We start from the raw sequence: 23,301 nt of genomic DNA, 5'->3' as shown, positions 1-23,301 counted from the left end.
AATATTTTGTTGCTATTGTTTTTAGTGAATACGTTCATGCAAGCGATATAATAGATCGTACAATGCTCGTAAATATTAATAGAACGACTGCGCAACGGAATGACATATTACCTACGAGATTAATCGAAGCAGTCAGGTACATTTTCCATTTTAATTAATTTCTCTTCTAAAAATAGCTGAAAATAATACCCATTAATAACGCTTAAATTGCAGCACCATGTGAAAGAAGAGTTCAACACGATCATATATATGTGACGCAAATTAAATACTTTTTTCTTCCAATACTTAATACAAGGATTCTGTAAACTTTAACTTCGTTACAGGTTTCAAATCTCTTGCAATCTACAAAATTTATATTAGCTATTAATTAGAGGCAATCTCGTAATATTAAATAAGCCTTATTTAGCTTAATTTAATGGAAGGCAAAACATTTGCTTCAAGAGCCCTTTCTTCGGACTTTCATCTTCCTCATCATCGTAATTGTGTTCATCGTAGTTACTAATGATCTCATTGTTATTGCTAAAGCCGTACGTAACATCTGTGATACTTAGAGAACTGGAGCATATCGGATTTTCGTACCGGAATGGAAAAGGTGGTGATAACCGATATTCGTTATAATTATTGTCGTTCTCATTCTCTTCGGAGTATGTCATTAAAAAAACATTGTTATGATAACCTCGATTTCTTGAGCCGATGTTCAATAGGGGATCGATTCGAAGCTTTGCAAGTTTGTCTTGTAATTCGTACATGTAACATGACTGTAATTGTTGCTGATTTTGAGTATGACGTGGCACAATAACAAGCGGTTCTTGTCACACGCAGTCTTCTAAAGACATAAGTAATGGATTCACATACTCAAAGCCTTCGAATTCACTTTGATCGATCTTGTCGATCACTCTCCTGCAAAATATTTATTTATTTATTATTTATTATTATCAATATATGTATTTGTCTTATTAAGAAAGCGTATACTAGTTTATAAATATATGTTTAAAGAAAACATATGTAAAATTGATACAAGTATAAAAGCTTAAAAAACATATCGTTTTCTATTGTATAAAAATACAAAAACTTCAAATTGATTTATTTAAAATGGCATTCAAATTATTGACACAATTTCCTTACAAACTAATATTTTAATTTACTTGAACTAAATTGAATTTAAATTTTCAATAATTTTTCTTTGACATTGAACCATATATTGTCACGAGTCACTATTTTTTCAAATGTTATTCTATATTATTTATTCTAATCATATAGATAGAGTTAGTTAAAACACGGGATCACATAACTTCCTAAGTTGTTACAGAAAATTCAAAATTAGCTTATTAATATATATATAAGCTTATTTTGAGTTAGGAAACTTAATATTAAAAACAACTACTTAAAATTTTATTCTTAGTTTAAAACATAAAGATAAATTAGTAAATTCTTTTTAACAAAACTTACGGATCATCCGGTGTTAAATGAACTGGTTCATCTGTAAATTCTGGTGGGAAGTTTGCTAGGTCACGATCAGAATCTAATCTTGGTTTATAAGGCGGTGTTACTTGTTTCTGCTCCAACTGAAAATTTATTAATAATATTTAATATACAAAATACATTTCTTGCATGATTAATATCATACACAAGGCATTTGAAAATGACTTATTACAACCATCATGGCATTGTTCTACATCTCTGGATCAATAGAGATTTGTAAAAAAAAAGTTTGAGATTTTACAATTAGCTTTTCTCAATTTCTACAGCCTCACTATATCCTTAAATATATATTCTATGCTTTAACATTCTAATACTTTTATATTTCCTTTTATATTATTAGAATTACCATTTCCCAATCTATTGCTTTGAAGAAGGGATGAGCAACAATATCAAGGAAAGCAGTTGGCCTTTTACCACAACCTAATCTTTCGTTTGGATCTTTGCAAAGGAAACCTTTAAGCACAGATGCTGCTTTGACCGATAACGATCTTGGTATACGAATTGTTTTCTGCAAAATAACTTGGAATAGATAATCTTCGGTATTTTGGTCTGGATTTTCCGACGCGCCCGCGATATCAAATGGGCTGCGACCTGCAAGCATTTCATACAGAAGTACACCAAGTGCCCACCAATCTACAGAGAAACTGTAATCTTCACCCCGCAATATTTCAGGCGCTATATAATTCGGAGTGCCACAGAACGTAGCGGTTGTATCACCCTCTCTAACGCCTTCCTTGCACATTCCGTAATCAGTTAATTTCACGTGTCCTTCGTGATCAAGTAGTACGTTGTCTAACTTTAAATCTCTGTATATGATACCTGCACAAAGAAATCATACATCACAATCAATGCAAATATATTTTACATTGTACATACATCTTGTACATTGAATATGTTCATGTATCATCCGATTATTGAAAAATTGTGTTAACAATGGATTTGTTCTAGAAAATTTAAATCTAAAATTATGTAAATATTCCCCATATAATTAATATTTTACCGTTTTCAATTTTTAACTGTTTTTGTACATCAAAAATTAATCAAATAAATATAATTTTGGAGATGATTTGATATAGTATCAAAGAAACATAATAAAAAAATTCAATGGAATATACAAAATTTAACAAAGGATATTTCAGTGAATTGTAACAAACATAATTAAATGATAAAATTTTGCCATCATTTTAAATATTCAAAATTTAAGCATTAATATTAATATAATTATATATAGAATATTTAATCTCTTCCTATAAAAACTATACCAATATGTTCTGTAACTAAGAATAATAAAAAGTTTATAAAAGTTTACTCCTATTTCCTATTTTTATTAATAACTACTTACTAATAACTAAAGAAATGGAACCTAGATAAAGATTCGTTTGACCTACTAAACGTTATAACCAATACTTCACTTACGGTATTTTATTTATTATTGTATATTATGTGCATTCTATCCAATATTTTGAAAATTCTTATAAATAAAATCTCTCCAATTTAATTATTTTGCTTTTTGCATTATTTTAATTTTTAAAGGGAAATTAGCTCTAGTTCTTTCTGGAAATAACAAAGAGCATTTCTTTTACCTTTTTCGTGCAAAAAGTTCAAAGCCAGACTAATTTCAGCTGCATAAAATCGAGCATGTTCTTCCGGAAGACGGCGTTGTCGTTGCATATGGAACATCAGATCACCACCGCGTACGAACTCGATCACGAAGAACAGACGAGAGGGTGTCTGAAAACAGGAGTGAAGTCCCACAAGGAACGGATGATTCGAGGCGGTTTCAAACACGTGTTTTTCCGTTTGCACCCAATCGATGTCCTCGTCATCAGTTACTAAGGCCTTCTTAATTACTTTCATCGCGTAAATCCTCTTTGTACGCTTCAATTCTACCATCAAAACTTTCGCATAGGAACCACGACCGATTACCCTAATCAGTTCGAAATCATTTAACGAGTATTGCCTCTGCATATCATTTGAATTATCAGCATCATTTAATGTATCCAACGGCAATTCCTCCCTTTCTTCACTTCCAGTTCCTAAAAATATATTTAATTCAATAAGTAATCAGGTTTAGTCTAATCTTATTTTATAATATCTTTTGAATAATAGGTAAACGTTCATCTGTTTTTATGAACAAATACTAAAATTATGATTTAATATAGATTGCTTATTTTAATATTTTGTTTTAACATTTTAACATTGTTTTATCGTTTTAAGATTTTTAAATCTTTAAACATATAATATATTATGTTGTTTAATACAGTTTAATCGATAAAAGATTGTTCTCAACAAAAAATTCTACTTGTATTGTTCAACAATATTCTACTGTTACATTTTTAATAATTTATGTAGCATCGATATCAAATTCTTATATACTTTCAAATAACAAATCTTTCAGATGCGCCCTTTTGAATTTTCAAACAAATAATCATAGTTTACAACTAATAAAATCATACAAAGTTCGTAACTTGTTTTTTATAATTATCCTGTATATTAACACATAAATAAATTTTTTGCATATATTTGTAAAATTATCAGTTAAAACCTGATATATTTCAAATTGTCGATAGTCTCCTTTTTGTAATACTATTTTACGATTCCTAACGAAAGGAAGATAAAATTCATTTTCTTCTTAAAATTTGCATATAAAAATTCAAATATCCTTACGATTGCGTGAATGCTCCTCAATAATTGGCGACTCTGGTATCTCATCCTCTAGATGAGCTACTGGGCTGCATTGAACAGAATCAAGCTGTTGTTGATCGCCGTTTCTGTCGATCGTCTGTGATTCGGTGCTTGGCATCTGCTGTTGTTGTTGCTGTTGCACACTCAAGCATGGTTTGCGGACCACCTTGTGACATTTCTTGTGCACCAGTAGCTTGCACTGAATACATTTGAACCCCTGCCGACCTAGCCCCCAAATCCGATCCTGGCAGAACGCGCAAAACGCTCGCTACGAAAGTTAGACAAGAAATTATTTTGCGAAAGTCACTGTTTTCACATTTTGAACATAACTCGAGTATCGTATGAAATCTTGAGAATAAGAAATCAAGGTAATTTAATTGGGAGGTCAAATTATTACTTAGGACTTCTTGTTTAAGGAATAAAAATATTACATTTGGTTCACTTTTATATTCACAATATTATGTATTAATCCCTTCCTAAATAATAAGAATACGATAAAAATAGATTTTTGGTTTAAGAATAATTCCAATCTTTTAAAAAATATTAAATACTAATCTATTAACAAGAACTTTACAGTTCTTATTAAAAACTTAAACAAAAAGCCAGATACTAAAAATCGTTGCATCTAATCAACATTAATATTATAATATTTCCAAATTCTCCTTTGTTACAACATGTATATAGAAAATCAAGTACTATCAAATTTCCATCGAAACTCTAAGAACACCATCATTCATACATTCAATTTTCTTAATCATTGCCTACAAAAGTTCTATTCTACTCATATAGAAATTAGTTATTCCTTTTGTAATTGTAAAACTTTTAACTTATAATAAATCAATAAACTTGTTATTTAATATAAAGTTATTGAAATTATTTAACTTCTGTCAAATAGTACTATCACATTCTTACTTTTACACACTAAACATTACACATGAATCATTCATCTCTGGGAACGACCTATATTATTTAAATGACAGAAACATTACTCTCAGTCTTAGGTATTAATGGGCAAATCATTATTATAATCAACGATTAAATATAGCATTTGATGTTCAACATTCACTAGCCAGCAAGTTCCTCTGAGCAGAAATTACAATTTTATTCATCTGTGTGATCTGAATGATGATGCATTGTAAACTTGTGACACAGTATAATTGTGCGTGAATGATGTGTGGAAAATAAAAACATAATAATGAGCTAAAAGAAAAAAAGGGGGAAAGTAACAGTGGAGCAGTAAGTTGAATGAAATGATGCTTACCCGATTGAAACGTTTCGCCTGAAATATATGACCATTCACTCGGTACAGCTTCCTCCATCTACGAGCGCCGCGTCTGTAGATGCTTCCTTTGGAAAATGAAAAAACATAAATATCACGAATGAACCAGAGAATTGATCTTCAATATTTGTCCTGATTTTGTTCTCGTTTTTAATTTCAGTTTCTCTTATTACTTCATCCGGAATACTAATTGGACAAAATAGGCATGTATAGGCATGTGTCAACGATATTACATGCGCTATCGTAGAGATTCGAATGTTTTTAACGTTAGTTTCTCATTAATTATGGCAATATAACGCGAATTTCATTTAAAGTTATAGTACAATCTCGTTTATAAAGTTACGATATAATTGCATTTAAAGTATATTCCCGTTGGAATACCGCATTGAAAAATTTGCAGTAAAACTGCGATTGACTGAAGTCCCTCCATATTCCCCGATAGTCAAAACTATTCAACTATTGTACAATCTTGTAAAGGCAAAACAATCGTGTATAAAACTTGTAAACACGATAAGGTCATCTTGTTATTTAAGCGCGCGATATTTGAAATTGGAAATATTGACAAACGCAATAGAAACATATTAATCGTAAGTAGAATCTTCTGTTCGAATTTTGTTAACATGTTAACATATTGAAGTCCAACGTTGCGTTAACCCAACATTTTATATTTTTATTTACATCATCAAATTCTGTTTTCTAATATTATGACTATGAATGGAAATTCGTTCGTTGTTTCATTTATTCATTTTTTCATTTATTCATAACATTACGATAAACTATTGCTTGGTCCTTAGTGGGTTAATATAGTATGTTACACCTGATTTTTAATCTATACGATATTTAGCATCACATGATCCAAAGATTCAAAAGATCCAACACATATATAAAATTTCATTTTCGACAATTTTATATCAACACTCAGATACTTATACATTTTTAAACATTAGTTTGGAATTGATTTTTCTATTGATTTTCTACACGAGTAACAAATTGACAAAAAGTTTTTACAGAACCGTAATTAATTTGGCAAAACTAAAAAGTCTGTTGATCTCTATCGTATAAATGAAGAATCAGGTGTACATATAAATTTATGTAAATGATGAAACTAAAAATAAGCGCGCTAAGATTATCCATGTTTCATGAAAACTAAAACAGATCTGATTGATTTTAAATGTAGCAATATAACATTCGAAAAGAATAAGCGTCGACGGAAGAAAAGAACGATTCTCCTCAACGTTCTCCATTTTCTTTTATCAACGGTTGATATAGCCAGGCTACTCATATTCCTTCACAAGAAAATCTTAAACTGATCGTTAATTGAACAACTCGCTGGCTAGTATTATTGAAAAATCGTTGAATTGTGAAATACTGTATGTTAATAGATTAGAAATTTCTTTCTTTGGTGATGAAAACTCACTGTCTTCTCCTTGACAGGGCATTCCTGGCGCAGGCGGCACATTAGGAAAAACTGTAACAAAAATAAATAATTTTTCACTCTTATATCATGTACTACGGTTTCATTCTGTTAATTAAAATAACACAGACTAAGTTTGAGATAGAAATATGAATATCAAAAAAGTCAACTATGTATTTCTTTAAATATAAATTTTATTTGACCTTACTGTTCTTCTCGCGTATTCTTCAGCTAATAACGACCCTTGTAAAAAGAGATTAATGTTTTACAAATATTATGGAATTTATATGATTCGTGTTACTTATTATTTGTAGAAAAAGACACTTTTTATAAATAGACTGTGCAAAGATGATTACGAGAATAAACATAAAATTGAAACAGATCTGAAGAGAACAGTATGGTTGAACTAGAAATTTTACCTTGAATATCCTAGAAATACACAATAAATATATAATAAATTGAACATGACCAACTTGTTATGTATAATGTAATATATAGAGTCTCTAATTTATCGTAGTGCACTCAGAACGATCAAAAACCCAGCTGTAAGGCACGAAAAGAATATCTTATGAATATTCAGTCATGCAAAACAGGCATCACTATGATAATTAGTCCGGGGAGCTACTCTTTTCAATAACTAATTCATTACTAGGTTTTTGTTTAAATTAATACGCTTTTGGGTTACGTACATTTACAACGGTTAACGTGACTTTCTTTGCCACTTTTGTTTGATCTACAAGAAGAAAGATTCCTACTTTAGTTTCGGAGAAAGATTTTCTCTTCTATGGAGGTAGTCCAAACGGCATAACACATTCAAAAATAAGAAAAACATCAGTACATTAAAAATTGAATTTTCTAAAAATATAAATAATATGCTATAGAAACCTTAAATAATAAATAAAAATTAATTGTATTAATAGAGTAGAAGTAGTAATTATATTACATTTCGTAAACATGTAAATAACATGCTATATATTATAGAAATTATAAATAATAATTTAACGTTAATTACATTAATAGATAAAAGATAGATATCACGCCAGGAAATTTTGCTTCATGCTAAGAAATTTTATATTATATCAAATGCAATGCATTCATTTCAATGTTAGTACACGTATTGCCGAAGCAAGTAAACAAACAAAGTAATTGGAAAAAATTGATAAAATCAAGAAGTCTTTGAGATAAAATATTTACTATAATAATATAATGAAATTAAAACAGATTTGAATATCCAACACATTCAACTTCTAGCGATTCATATTCACAATTGCGAAATTTTTCATTATAGACGAGGCGTGAAATAAATCAAGTATATATCGAAATATAAACATGCTTGACTTGTTATTACGACAAATATTGTATTTAGTATAAATGATAATTAAAAGGAAAAGAATAATATGAATCGTAACAATACAATATACCAAGTTCTCGATATAAAATTGATCGATTTAACCCGTTCATACTCGATATTTCATATATGCAATATTGGATTTCAAAAATTATAAACGAGTTAAGTATAATAAATTATATTTATTTTCGGTAAAATTTAGTGCATTATGTCTCCCTTACAGAATCATCAGAAAAGATATATTTCTATTGTTAATAATTGGCAGAAATGAATTATTCTTAAAATCTAAAGAAAAATTTTATCTTAGAAGACTAAACATACATACATATGTATGTAACGATGCAATTTGAATTAACTTAAAATAATTAAATATTTTATATGAATGTATAAAAAAAATTATTTTTATACAAGTTTGCTCGTACGCAGGGGACATTACATAGTATATATACTTTTTCTATAGTTGCAACAATGAAGATTAATAAAATTATCTTAGTAAATGGTAATCGAAACTAATACTTAACATTTTATTAGCTAATTGTATACACTATTTTTTTGTAGCGACATTTTGTCATTTATTTGTTTTGAAGTGGTTTCCTAATATTTCTTATCATAATGTTTGTAAATTGGATATGTCTAGTAAATAAAACCATTGAAAATTATTTTTCATTAATACAGGCGGCCTAACAGTATCATATTTAAACTACCCAATTTTGAAAACCCTATGAACTTCTCAACCAATTCCAAATAATAGAAAGTATATGTATGAAGATTATATAAAAATACGATATGCATATGCGATATGTATATTTTTATTGATTTTTTATTGTAATGACACTGTACGAAATATTTTAATATAAAATAGCTAAAAATGGAAAAGACCTGTTACGTCCAAATATATGAGAATTATACATTATGAAGTATATGTGTATACGAACGAAGTTTTGTAGAAGCCAAAAGTACAACTTAGTTAAGCCATAGAATATTTTAATATTTTAGATCTAATATTTTTAATTATTGAAATGAAATAACAATTTTACTAATATGAGAGTGATATTAAGAACATAATAAATTTTAAAAATATTCTGTGATACGTGGAAAATGTAACTTATCGTATTCTTCGTCTGTAGTCTTCATACAGAACAAATATTACGTATATTCAAAGTTAGCAACTGTCTAGTGACTTATGGAGGTGACTATATATACGCATGACTATATATATAGTCACAAAATTATGAAGCTGCTCTTCATAGCTAACGAACAATCCACTTAAATAAAAGCATAAAAATATCTTGAACCACGTTCAACACATTTTGATATATCATATATAACAATAAATGGGAATACTAACGTAGATCGTGCATAACGCATAACGTCGTCATAACGTTATATCTATATTTCTATTTAGCTCCGTTTAAAACAACATGGACAAAGTAAAGATACCGATGTTAGGATAATATACGCAACGTGTTCCAACACTACTTCCAAATCGTGTAACAAAGATAACGATCTATATTAGATCTGGAAACTCGTCGCCTGCCGCACGAAGTATATCTCCTACTGTTACTTTCATTCCAGAACCTGATCATAAAACGCGGCCCGATAACGGATAACATTAAATTCGATTGATGCGATCGTTGTTATCGCTTTTATCGCCGTAGACCTCGCTAGCGTAGTTGCAACCGTTGTTTTCAATGTCCGCCGTTATGTCTCGAGCGCGTTAATCGATCGCTCGAAACTATCGAACTGTGAAGCTACTATTATAGGAATTAAAGGAAATCTTTATATGCTGTTCCAATTTTCACGGCGAAATAAAGTGTAATATGAAAGAAAGGTCAGTAATTGGTAATTTAAGAGCATATCGCGGTTTCGTGATGTAAGAGAAAATATCTAGTGACATATTGTCAAGTGTTTAGTGCGCATGTATTGTGCGCATATTTAATTTGGCATGATATATCCTGGTAAATAATGATTATAAAATGTTTGTTGACAAAATTTAAATTTTTAATAAAGAACTAAATAGAACATCGTAACATCTTAATATTATTCAAGTCATTTAGCTGTCTTAGAAAGTAATTTGAAACTATTTAAACAATTTAAAAATTGTAAATTATTTAAGCGATTCAATTATATCAATATCAGATCCAGATTCAATACTATATCTAGATTAGTTTGAAGAACACTTATACGTACACCAAACGATGGCACAAAACGATAAAAAAATTAATCAATAAAATTAATAAACAATGATACAAACGAAATTCATTATCAATCAGTATATCATAAAATTTTTAACTATTTATTTTTTACAAATCATATAAATAAAAACTAAAACAATAGCAATTAATTACAATACTTTTTATTCAAAACACTTTTATGAAATATTTGTATAAAGTACTCATGAAATACTACATAGTTTGTAAATCAATAAAACAATTTTTATTTATTTAAAATACATGTCCTTTTACTTTTTTTTATAAAAGATTAAAATCTAATTACTTTGAACAATATACTTTTGTTTTTCTTTCATAAATTAAAAAATCCATATATTTCACTGTAGAGCATTCTTCTCAGTTGCTTTTCTATCGACTCTTAAAGATATATAATACATATGTTCTATATGTTAAAAAAAAAAAGAAAAATAATTGTTTATTAGTATATATATCTTTAATATTGTAATTTTATATATATCGAACAAACATTTATTTCTCAATTAATTGAGTAAAGCTGCAAAAAATATTGAGATATTAATTGTAAATATTCAAAAAAAGCTACGACCTGAAAAAGCTTTTTATTTCAATTTCATTGAGTTTTATTTAGAAAAATATAGAAAATCATGCATCATTTTTATTCAGCTAAAGTATTCTAAATCTTCTCTATGAACAGAGAAGATTCAAATTTGTGTTACAAAAAACAGCAACAAATAAAAGATAAAAAAGAAATTTTATATGTCTTATAAATTCAAAAGATAAAAATATTCTTTTTGCGCAAGTGAATACAATATTAAAATTATCTTCGTTTCCTTAAATGAGCTTCTTCATAGTTTTTCTCTTAATATAATACCCTTTAGCATCCTACAAAAATGTGTAACCTTCATACACATATGTACATATAGTTTACATCTTTCTTGCCTTAGTCTTTTGAAAACAAAGGTAAGAAAATATTCTAAATAGTCAATTGTAACTTGTAGTGGTGTACTAAAAGTACAATTGAAATAATACAATTTAAAAGAAAAAGATATTATATAGGGGATGTTTCATTTATCTTAGATTTCTAAATATCTTAAAATTATTTATTTTTATTAATAGAAAAAATTATGCCGGATCAAAGTTAATTGGTTCAAAATTGTGATTCATGATTTTCTTCTCTTAAAATAATTTTATTCGAGTTTTGAAGGATAACAATACCTTTCTCAAGTAAGATTAGATGTATAAAAAGTTATTGAAGTATTTTAACTTCAAGATATTTTAATTTTAATTGTTAAATTTATGAAGTTAAAATTAAATTTAGAAAATATCAAATCCCGCTTTTAAAAAATGCCGCTGTTCTTCAAAACTTGAAAAAAGAAATGATCTTGAAAGAAGAGAATCATAAAGATGATAAATCACAATATTGATCACTCTGAACCAACTAACTTTATCTACCAATTTTTCTACCAATAAAAGTAATTAATTTATATATTTAGAAATCTAAATTAATGTTAATAAGATTTAATTTAACATATTCGCAATGACGTGATCCAGCATCAACAAAGAAAATTTATACAAAATCGTATACATGCTTATCTCCACAACGAATTTAAAAAGTTTCAGTCATTTGCCAAGTATTTTTCATCATATTCAAAAGTTTCTCAATAGAAAATTACAGAGCAAGCACATTGGATTGAATTATTAAATTTCTTGTATCTTTAAGCATCCCAATCTTATTTTTGGCGATTCTGAAAAGTGTATTATGTATAGTGCTTTGAAAGAATATATTAACAGTGCCTATTTATATTATATTTCGGAAATTGTTACCGAATATTTTCGTCTATGTATTTACTTGTAAGCAGGAGATTATGTTTGTACGTCCTGAGTTGCAACATTAGTGGAAAAAATTAGCATGTAAAAGATCATAATCCAAACCTCAATGTTCGTAAACTGCTGTTTAATCTTTTGATAGCGAAAATTAAAAAATAAAAATTGACAAACGATGAAACCAAAAAGCAAATAAACCTAAAAGATATAATAATGAAAGTATCATGAGAAATATAGCGTAAGCCACTTAAGTGAAGATTGTGTACAGTGCATAAAATGTAATGTATGGATATATGAGAATTGCACCGCATGTAGAGCCGAAGATGATCTTCAATATTACCGTTAGTCTAGATGGAGGGCAATATCGTATAGTGTATCATACAGTTCTAGCCAACGCATGAACCAATATGGAAAGAGAGATTTTGTTTTAGTTTATTTTTATTAATTTGAACATTACGTTTGAACTTTCGAGATTTTGTTATTTTTTGTTCATTATGAATTGATTAATTGATAATCCAAAAATTCCTTTTCATAAATTCTCTAAATTCTGAAGAATTAAAATAATTAACTGTAGAACTATTTTATACAAATTCTATCCAAAAAGAAACGAAATTAATAAACAATCGTTAAATTAAAGGAAACTTCTTACATATTAATAATTATAACTATAACTTGTTTTCAAATATTCATATCATAATAAAAATGTTCGGTTTCTCTTTAATAAAACGAGAATTCAATAACCTTGTATTCTCAAATAAAACTTACTTTCAATAAAATTCATAAATATTAGAAAACATTAAAAATAATATTAATTAATTAATTTTCGAATGCGAAAGCATGTCATATGTTAAATATCTTAAACTGGAACAACAAACATAATACAATTTATTTGTATGCACAGAGACAGCGAAAAATGCAAGCTAGAACAGATAAAATAAGCGGATATGTGAGCGTCTCAAGTAAGAAGAAGACACTAGATTTCTCTCGATCGACATCGATCGACTTCCTTCTGTACTCGACTCATTGCTCCATTCTTATCACTAAAAACCAGCTGCTCGTCTAAATCAATACCTATATAACGTGCAATCTGAAACCATCTATAAAACCAGGAAAAGAGAGAGAAAGAAAAAGAAAAAAACTAGGAAAACAATAATTTCCAGTAAGTAATTAGAACAGAGTATTCTATTATCGTGCTTCGTAGCAATAAATAATCGGCCTTTTTAAAGATTGAATTGCCTTTAGCGCGGAGCCAGGTGAAAACCTACCCCAGGTGATGTCGTTGAACCAAAACTGCGAAGATCCGCTTGTATCATCGATCAAAGATGGCATAGTCGGTGCAGAATCTGGCTGAGGATTACACGGTCCGTGAACACGACATGTACTAGTCCCTATACCTCGATTAGCGGTCGCGTACATCATCTCTGTTGCAGTAACCTCATCGATATCAACCTCGGAAGTATCATCGATACCTTTATCGCAGAGTAACTTAATCCTGGACGAGGAGGTTCCAGGCTGCGCGAATATATCGTCACGAGGACTGTTATGAGGCGAACATTCTGTTCTCAAACCGGCAATAGGCTGTTCGTATTCCGCTGAGTCGCTACTGGGCGACGGCGGGTAGGTGCTGGTGCTCGATTTGATTGGTCGATCTCGTGGTAGGACTTGGATAGCAGTAGACGAGGTGGAGGGTCCTCCTTCGACGCCAGGAATCCTTCGCCCAACAGCAGCTGCAGCCGCAGCCGCTGTAGCCGCGGAGTAAGAATAGAAGGAACCACCCTGTATCATCATACTGCAGGGTGGTTCCTCCACTGCGACACCAGGCCCTGTAGACACGCCAGAGGAGGAGCCAGCGAGCTCACCTTGCACTTGCTGCACACCGTACATTCCCTGTGAAATTCCCGTCTCAGCTTGGTGATACTGTTGTTGCTGGTGCTGATGCAACGTTTGATGCTGTTGTTTATCTTTCTCGCGACGCGGCGACCGACCCCGATCGCTGACCGACGTTGCGCTCCAATAGCCCCACGCCATTTTAATTTAGTAGTATTTATCTTGAAGTATTTTTGTTTCGTCTATCCTGGCTGTCTAATATCGTCCAGCAGTAATACACCACTGGCTCCCGTCTTTTGCTCGCTACTACCCTCTAACTCCCACCCCAAATTTTCCCTACTTTCCTTCCTAGAGGTAGGTGCGCACGCTCTTTCTCTATCTCTGTCTCGTTTCAACTGGATATCTTTGCCCGGATTGTCTCTCTCCTTCTTGCTCTTCCGATGATCACTGTCCTCGTCTTTTACCCGTGGCCCGACCTCTTGCAGGAGAACCCGGCTGAGAATGCGACGAGTCAGCGCGATCGATGCTGGTTTATCGCCACTTTTGCTACCTCTTCGACAGCGATTGTTAAAGCTGTGATGTCACCAGCTCTCGACATGAATTGGCGACCATTGAAATCTTCCACCGCGAACTGAGAGGAGTGCTCTGTTATCGTTACACGTTTCAGGCTAATCAACGTGTAATACTATCTCTCTCTCTTTTGCCTCAATTCGAAGTTTTCGCTTTCTTTACTTCGTATTTTTAATTCGTTTCGTGGTTTTGTTTTCTTTTCGTGTCTTTTTGGACAAATTATAAATTATCTTCTAATGTCTGAATGCGTATGAATCGAGTGTTCAAACGTACTTGCGTGAGAAAACTTCGTAGCTAATCGGTCCGCGTAAGAATATCGACTGCTGTCGCGGGATTCGTTAACTACTGCCGCCGCCCGACGCGCTTTACTCCACGAAATGCGCAAACGCTGGAATAAAGGCATACTCTGGAAAACAGGACTGATTCCTCTTCAACAAACTACCCGACCCTTCCCCCCCCCCATCTGTTTTCAACTCTTCCTCGTCCTCAATATTCTTCGCTTATGGTTTCTTCTTTTTCTGTAATGCTCTCCTCGTCTTATTATTCTTTCACTGCGTTCACTTTTCACTCTTCCATTGCGTCTTCTGATTAGCACTTTTATCAATTTATTCCATCCTTCTAAAATGCGCTCTATTTTCTAGCGTTTTAACGGAAAACGGCTTTTTGTTGGTTTCTATTGGCATTTTGAATTATGTATTTTTTGTATACTGGTTGTTCCAGCAACCGTGATACAATCAGCAAGGGGATGGTTCTACGTGAAAAAATAAATTGAAAATACAAGTACAGAATAACATTTTTTCATACGGTCCTTCGTTTTTGAAAAAATCGAAGTAGAAAATTTCTTAAATATATCTACGTAACTTGACTAATTACCGACTAGGTACGAATAAACAATCAACAAGAGGTTATTCTGCATGCTAAAATAAGTAAAAAATATAGAATAAAATTTTGTCATTCATGGTCTTGTCTTCAAGAAAATAAAGATCGTACGTGTTTAGTTAGAAACTGACCTGGTACACGTGCATGTACCTAATCGATTTTCAAATTTCACATAACATACACGCGCGAGCGCATTTTCTTGAGTACTAAGAATTTTGCGAAAAATGTGATTTTACACTTTCGCATGTAAAATAATCTTTTATTGACTGTTACCGCCTATCCAAACCAGAATTAGCTAATTTTAAGTATACTTAACAAATTTTAAAAATCGACTTTTTTGAAAACAAAGTGTCATGTGAATAAATTTTATTCTATATTTACAACTTGTTTTTTTATGTTGAATCACCTCTTTACCGATTGTACCACAATTGCTAGGGTATCCTGTATACTTAGAAATTATATTTGTGTAGATTAAACTTAGTATAGAAGCTGATTATTAAATGTAGCACTAATTATTAAATGCGGATAATTATGGACTTACAGTACGTAAGGAAATATGTGATGCTCTCTGTTAATTAATTATAAAGATGTAAAAAATTATTTTTAAATTCTTTGCAGAGAATGCGAAAATTTTTAAGTGTTTAAATGTTGTTACAGGAAATGCGAATGAAAACAATGGCATGTATAAATTCAATCCAGTTCATCAGTAAATTAAGCTCGATTCACCATTCGTGTTATTGCAACATGATACGTAAGTGTATGTAACCAGTTAGAAAATACTATAGCTCTCAAACTAATAATGTTTCGTGAAATATATGAAATATTCAATTATACATACTAAATATTTATTCGGATTTTGTCATATAAATTACGCGATATATATATTTAATGTGAAAAATGTGACATATAATATAGTATATACATATATATATAAAATATAAAAATATATATAAAATATATATATATAAAATTACGTATTTTATTGAATAGTATACAAACATATTATATATATTATATATATTATATATATATTATATTATATATGATATATATTTATATTATATATATATTATATATACTATTCAATAAAATATGTAATTTTGTAGATTAGTATCATAAATAAATTATAATAAATATTAATATGCATGTAGTAATATGCACACAAATAAATTTTCACTTGTAGCATTTTCAAACTTATATGCCACTCATATACATACATATAAGGATGTAAGTAATTGAATTAAATTGTATTGTTATTTAAATTTTGCAATATTTTAATATTAATATAAGATAAATTATTTTAGGTAAAAGCTATTATAACTATATTTTAATTCGAAATGTTGCTTATTGCGCTTTAAAAGTTTCAATCCATACATTTGATAATATATTTTGGAGAATTCTTTTAAATAGAAGCTTACTACATGATTATATGGTATAGATCTATTAACCTGTATAATTAATGTGTACTTTTGTTTCAAAAGAACACATTAATTATGTATTTTTACATAACACATTAATTATGCTGTATTTATATATATACTTCATTCAAATGTAAAAAGAACTTTTTTAATATATCTAAATTTCTCAAATAATAAGAAAATTTTATGAAGACACATATTATCTCAAAATGTATTACGGTATAATAAATACTTACCATGTATAGTTATTTCAGTATCCTTTTCTAGTTCATAGAGACGCAATGCTTCATCCAATTCATGTTGGGAAGCGATCCTACATGGATCTCCTTCATCATCAACCCATTTCATTGTAAATTGATCTGGCCCTGCAGCACCAAATCCACATATTGTACGCATTTCTTCCCTTAAGGTGTCTACTGAAATGCCAGGAGTGATATACGTAATCTGCACTTCCCTAATACAAACATAAATCATTATAATTTTTCTCTTTCTTTAAAAATTGATAAAATGATAAAATTTCTTCTTTTGTTATATATAATATACAATGGCGCGCGTATATTAATTTGCAGTTTACAAAATTTGAAATTTTAACATTAGTTTTCATTAATGTAAAAAAAATCAATAAAATAACATTATAGTACAGATTATTTAAAAAGGTTAGCAAAAATTGATGGCTATGTTTATGTATATAACTTAATATGTTTTACTTTTATTGACGACTAAAATTGTTTATTTTATTTTATCGAAATCCTACACGACTTAAACAATAATCTTTTCTTATCTAGAAATAAATAACACGTAAATGATGTTATAAAATTATTTGATTTTAAATAATTTGATACATCTTTAATTTTGGAGAACAATTATTATCCAAAACCATATAACAATCTTATGGAAAATATTGAATACTAGGAGTTATAGTATAAATATAAAAATTATTTACGTATAAATAGTTATATGGTCAAATAAAATCATAAATAATTGAAATAATTATTGGTTAAATTTTTTAATAACATTTTACCATGAGAACCTATTTTATATTTTTGTTTTATTACATTTTGCCCTTTTTATTATACTTTATTAAACTTTGTACATATATTTGGAAACAAAATGTGTACGATTTACTTAATTCATTAATACATAACTATTCTATCAATGTAGCTTTTATATGCATAAACTTATATATTTTTATGTTTTCATTTTATATTTTATTATTATTATTATATGCTTATGTTAGGCTTTCGTTCATTATAAGCTTAGGTAATAAACGAATTTCAAATATAAGTTAGAAAGTAATATCACAAAAATTATTAAGTAGATATGTAAGTAGAGAACAATATTTCTTTGTATATATTTTTATATCCATATACAATAAATTCACATAAAAATAATTTTATACTGAAAATATAAACATATACACTGAGTGCACGAGTACTATATACATTATAAGGTACCTAACGTTAACCCTAGCTATTACTATAAAACTGTATTAATACACATGTATCATTATTGTACACAAAATATTTTATCAGTAGTTACTAAGTAGTAATTTAAATAGTAATAACAATAATAGTGGTATTTTTATTAAATTAAAAATAAGTCAATTACGAAAAGAAAATATATATATTTAAACTACCTTCTTTTATTATTGAACGTTACTTGTATTAAGCTCAATAGCATTAAACTAATAATTGCATAAGTTCATGATTTCAATTAACATTGCCATATTCTAAGCAAAAATAATATCATAAAATAATATTAATTAATATCAAATTAATATTTATTGTCATAAACATGTACATACTACTTTATATTTGACAAAAAATTTTTCTATATCTATTTTCTTTAGTATTTTAGCTAACAATTTAATATACTTGTTTTATTAACTCTAACTTATTAAATTAAGATTCCAAATAAATCATTTGTATTACCCATTATAAACGATTTTCACTCGAATATCATCGCTTTCTATTGTCTGTGTAGGCATTTTTATTTGGTACCGGAACTCTTCTTCCTACTGAAAAAAGATTATATTATTATCAGGCAAAGCAACATTAATATAAATTAATTAATTACACAATAATAAACATAGCAATAGATATTTGATTATAAATTTGTTATTTATTTACAATATTATACATTCCTTCCTAAATTACTTTCCTCCTCAAACTAGTAAAATATACAAATTTTGTAATTAAGATTTTTGTATTCAGAAATAATATAATGTAACTGTAATGTTCCTAAATCAGTTACTATAAAAGTTTATTATGACATAATAAACGAGAACGACATGATTAAGAACCTATAAATTCAAAAGAACAATTCTCTATATTTATTCTTATACGTTTTAAAAATCAATTAAAATAATTGAAACTTACAAATTAAAGTATTAATGATCATTGTAATATACAAAAACTAGTTCAATTGAACTATTTCAATTTTGATATACGTACAAGTTTTAATTCGAGCACGATAATTTTCTCCGAAAAATGCTTGAATTTCTACACCAAATAAAATATTTTGCTGTATTTCTTCGAAAGAAAGAAACGATTGTCTTATTTCATAAATTATTTGCTAGAAGGAATCATATAACAAACACAAAACTGGAAAGCACTGAACATAGCAAAACGCATTATCACTTGGCAGCCGCCATGTTTATTAGATACATATCTTCATAAGGAAATCTCTATTTTCCCTATAAAACGACGCATATGTATAGGTATATTCCATTTATCAAAAAAATTTATTTTTCGAAAAAATTTATTTAAGAAATTTGAGCAAAAATATAATTATCATCATTATAATTCCAATATCAACTAAATTATTTTATCACGATTAATTAATCGCGATCAGTCATGACTATATAATGAAAATTATTCAGTTTACTCAAAAATTATAAATATGTAATGCCGCTTTTACAAGTGAATTTATATTGATATGATTTAAATTAATTTATATAACTATAATATTATAAAAAATGTATATAGATGCATATAATAACGCTGTATTTAAATATTATGTACTTTTATTTTAAAATTGTATGATATATATAGTATTTGTACTTGTATCTTACATGCTATTATTTAATTTTATTACAATATCTTATATATCAATATCGTATATATGAGTTATATAATAATTACAATTTATAATTTATTAAAACATCTTTCGTAATTTGTATCACCAATCTATTTGCACAAGAAATTAAAAATCTTTGCTATTAGTACTTTATATTCTTCTTATTAACTTGGGATACGATAGGTAATTGTAAGAATTTTAAGGCGTGGTGAATTTCTGCAGTTATCTTCAATAACATTGCAAAAATATATAATTACATAGTAATTAAGAAATTTGTTAATAACTGCTATTTTGTTAGAAAACAAATTTATATTTTACATACATATCATTTATAATTTCTTAAATAAATAAATATATACATATTTCTATCCTATGATTATTATGCCTTTTAAATAGATTCAGTTATAATCTACTTTACGAAACTATATTATACAATATTACATTTTACAAAATACTTTTTGTGGATAGTGGGAATACTCTTTAATTATAAAACTTCCATTTATATATAATAATAATGTTAATGGTTTCATATTAGTATATGCATATATTAAGAAATCGACCGTCTTTTGAGTCGAAAAAAATCAAGATGGAAAAGAAGAAAAGGTTTCGCTCTGTGAAACAGACGGAGATAAATATAGTATCTCTGTCTTTGTCTGAAACATTCATAGTATCTATGTATACATACATACGTATTACGCATACGCAGAACGGGACCTGTTTCTTGCCCTTCATCTTGATTTTTTTCAACTCAAAAGATGGACGGTTTTGTCAGTACTTTCAGTATAGAATTGTCTAGACTTGTTTATGCGTCCGTACAATCACCAAATCCAGTGTTATATGTATATCAGTGAGAAAAACAAAAATTCGTAGGGAGGAAAACAAAAATGATAAGAAATAAAAAAGAAAAAATGAAATTACAGATAAAGAAACAAGTGCTTCGGACGAAGCAAGGCAAGATCGGATAGTTGAACTGTTAACATCAAGAACAGGTGGTGCTTGTATACCACCAGCAAAGTTATGAATAATATAAATTGAGATCATTGATAAATCAGGAAATCCATGCATAGGAAGTCCTAAAAAAATCTATACATGTTTACATTAATAAAGTTAATGTCAATAATATGGGACTTATAATTCAAGAACTTGAAAGAAAATATTGTTAGAGGTAGAGGTTTGCTCGCTAAGTCTATTGTATAAGCTCAAGCAACATCATCAATGTTTACATCCATTTATGCAGCCCTCACCACATCATTAATTCTAAATTCTCAAATATAGGACACTTAATATTGAAATGTCTAATAATACAGTTTAAATATGCTTTCAGAAAGAATGACAAACCTCTCTGTATATCTTCTGGGATATTTATAGCACATTTGCTAAATCAAAGAGTAGCGCTGAGTGAGAGTAGCAGTGAGATTGTGGCTTTACAAATTTTGGCTTTCTTACTGAGAACTGGTGGATGACATAGTAAAGGTGAGATGGTAAATAGAATGGCTGATGGATGACTCGTTTGAAATACCAATTGCATTTTTGAGAAAATGTGATATGAAATTAATTGAAACTTCTAGAAAGGCTATCAAAGCTATATTATAAGTGTCAGAAAATATATTATATGAAGGACAAATAGATAAACAAATTCGATACCTAATTGAAATTATATTTCAAGTTTGAAAAGACAAATTTAAGGATCATGAAGCAGCTTAATCTTGTAGAAGAAGAGAATTCATTTACTTATTTAATAACATTAGATGAAACAACAGATTCTCAAGATATATTAAATATATTTGTCTGATGCAGAATATATTAATAATGAAGATAGATATAAAGAATTAAGTAGAAAAATATTAAATGCAGATGTCAGTGATTCAGAGAGTAAAGAAGAAAATGACAAAAAAGAAAGTTCTGATGAAAATAGTAGTACTGCTATGGTGGCAAGGAAAGAAGATATAATAGTAGATAACACAGAGACAAATGTAACTGTATTCAAAAGAACCATATGTTTAATAATACATACATCATTTGATTTTGAAGAGTATGCACACAAATTAATGAAAATGCAACTAAAACCTGGTCAAGAAACTGAAGTATATCATATATTCTTAGAATGTTGTACAGAAATGAAAACATATGAAACATTCTCTAAATTGTTGACTAATCAGTTTTGTGTGATAAAATATGTCATATCATTTATGTTCAACTTTTTTAAGATTTATATCATATAGTACTATTTAGATACAAATAAATTATGTAATATATCGAAATTTTTTGCTCATTTACTATTTACTAATTCTATATTGTAGGAAGCTTTTTGTTGTATAAAATTAATCAAAGACATTACAAGTTCCAATAGGACATTTACCAAAATTTTGTTTCAAGAACTTCCTGTATACATGGGACTACTGAAATTTCATCAATATGTGAAAGACATTACGTTAAAATATGTATTTGATGGATTGTTTCTCATAGAACACTAGTTTCGCAAGAAATTCTTTTTTTGTCCATTGATTTGGTTGATCTCACAGACAATCTAAAGAAACATTTAAAATTTTATCCAAAACCTACCATAAAAATTTATAAATAAATATAAAAAGTATTTTTTATTTCGTGTAAAGTTTTTAACTGACCTTAAGAAAACTTAGCGTCGTGTAAAATCTAGCTCTTAAAATTTTTACAAACTGTTTCAAGATAACTAAAATTATAAGTAATAATAATTAATACTAAATTACTAAAATACTAAATTATAATAATAATTAATACTAAAATTTACTATAAACTAATTCTAAGAAATTATTTTCTATAACAATATTTTGTTTCTTAAAATATTATAATTTTATCCCAAGATTCACTTTTACATACAAGCTAGAGGGATTATAATATTTATACCATAACATTTGTATAATATTCGTAGAAAATTTCCTTTTATGTCATTCGTACAGATTTACCTGAAAAGTATTATTTATAATATAAATTTACGTTATTAACAAGAATATTAAGATTTTGTATTTAAAGTAAGCTATTACCGACACAATGAAGGTATGGTGTGTGCGACGCGTGTTAAGTTCGCCCTGACAATGAACGCGGAATAAATGCACTTCTATCCATGTGACCATGTGGGTGTACCAGCATGTAGCCTATTTTGACGGGGGAATCACGTGATTAAATACTTAGCCGTCGCCACCCCGCCTCCGCGACTGTGAGCAGACCGACACTATGCCACAACCACAACCCATAGATACGCGGTTCAACCATTCCGCATCCTTCGGAAGCAAGCACGGCTAACCGAGGCTCATCTTTAACGTGCATATATA

General features: G+C 28.7%; 1 protein-coding gene, 1 long non-coding RNA gene and 2 pseudogenes across 7 annotated transcripts; 3 read left to right on the top strand and 1 right to left on the bottom strand.

Annotated features, from left to right (window-relative positions):
• Positions 1-659: 659 nt before the first annotated feature.
• Apkc (protein kinase C iota type) lies at positions 660-23,246 on the bottom strand. Of its 6 annotated transcripts, none has more exons than XM_072020403.1 (10): positions 23,014-23,246; positions 18,847-18,929; positions 17,152-17,369; positions 6,864-6,914; positions 5,429-5,514; positions 4,150-4,435; positions 3,066-3,518; positions 1,829-2,301; positions 1,450-1,565; positions 660-900 (listed from the first exon to the last, which is right to left on the bottom strand). In XM_072020403.1, the coding sequence occupies exons 1-10, from the start codon at positions 23,101-23,103 to the stop codon at positions 813-815; spliced, it is 1,944 nt and encodes a 647-aa protein (XP_071876504.1). In that variant the 5' UTR covers positions 23,104-23,246; the 3' UTR covers positions 660-812. The 6 variants fall into 6 exon arrangements, with proteins under 6 accessions (XP_071876504.1, XP_071876508.1, XP_071876507.1 ...); XM_072020407.1 differs by having other exon boundaries at positions 18,847-18,932; positions 23,014-23,135; XM_072020406.1 differs by lacking the exon at positions 23,014-23,246 and adding an exon at positions 19,369-19,662.
• Positions 9,911-15,368, top strand: LOC139996207 (uncharacterized). Its single transcript, XR_011802168.1, has 3 exons — positions 9,911-10,039; positions 13,123-13,380; positions 13,464-15,368. It is a non-coding gene; the product is annotated as an uncharacterized lncRNA (long non-coding RNA).
• On the top strand, positions 20,749-21,585 carry LOC139996072 (pre-mRNA-splicing factor CWC22 homolog; annotated as a pseudogene).
• Positions 21,491-22,592, top strand: LOC139996206 (pre-mRNA-splicing factor CWC22 homolog; annotated as a pseudogene).
• Positions 23,247-23,301: the final 55 nt, after the last annotated feature.

Source organism: Bombus fervidus, chromosome 17 (assembly GCF_041682495.2).
Source record: "Bombus fervidus isolate BK054 chromosome 17, iyBomFerv1, whole genome shotgun sequence".
NCBI classification, from domain to species: domain Eukaryota; kingdom Metazoa; phylum Arthropoda; class Insecta; order Hymenoptera; family Apidae; genus Bombus; species Bombus fervidus.
Note: the sequence above shows the minus strand (reverse complement) of the source record. Positions and strands in the feature narration are given on the sequence as shown.

Excerpts from the sequence above, each read along its gene's own strand:
- Apkc (XM_072020402.1), bottom strand. The coding sequence starts at position 14,249 with ATGGCGTGGGGCTATTGGAGCGCAACGTCGGTCAGCGATCGGGGTCGG. Across the intron at positions 5,515-6,863 it reads GCCCTGTCAAGGAGAAGACA|GAAGCATCTACAGACGCGGC; the intron begins GTGAGTTTTCAT and ends CATTTTCCAAAG. Across the intron at positions 901-1,449 it reads CATTTAACACCGGATGATCC|GAGAGTGATCGACAAGATCG; the intron begins GTAAGTTTTGTT and ends AATATTTTGCAG.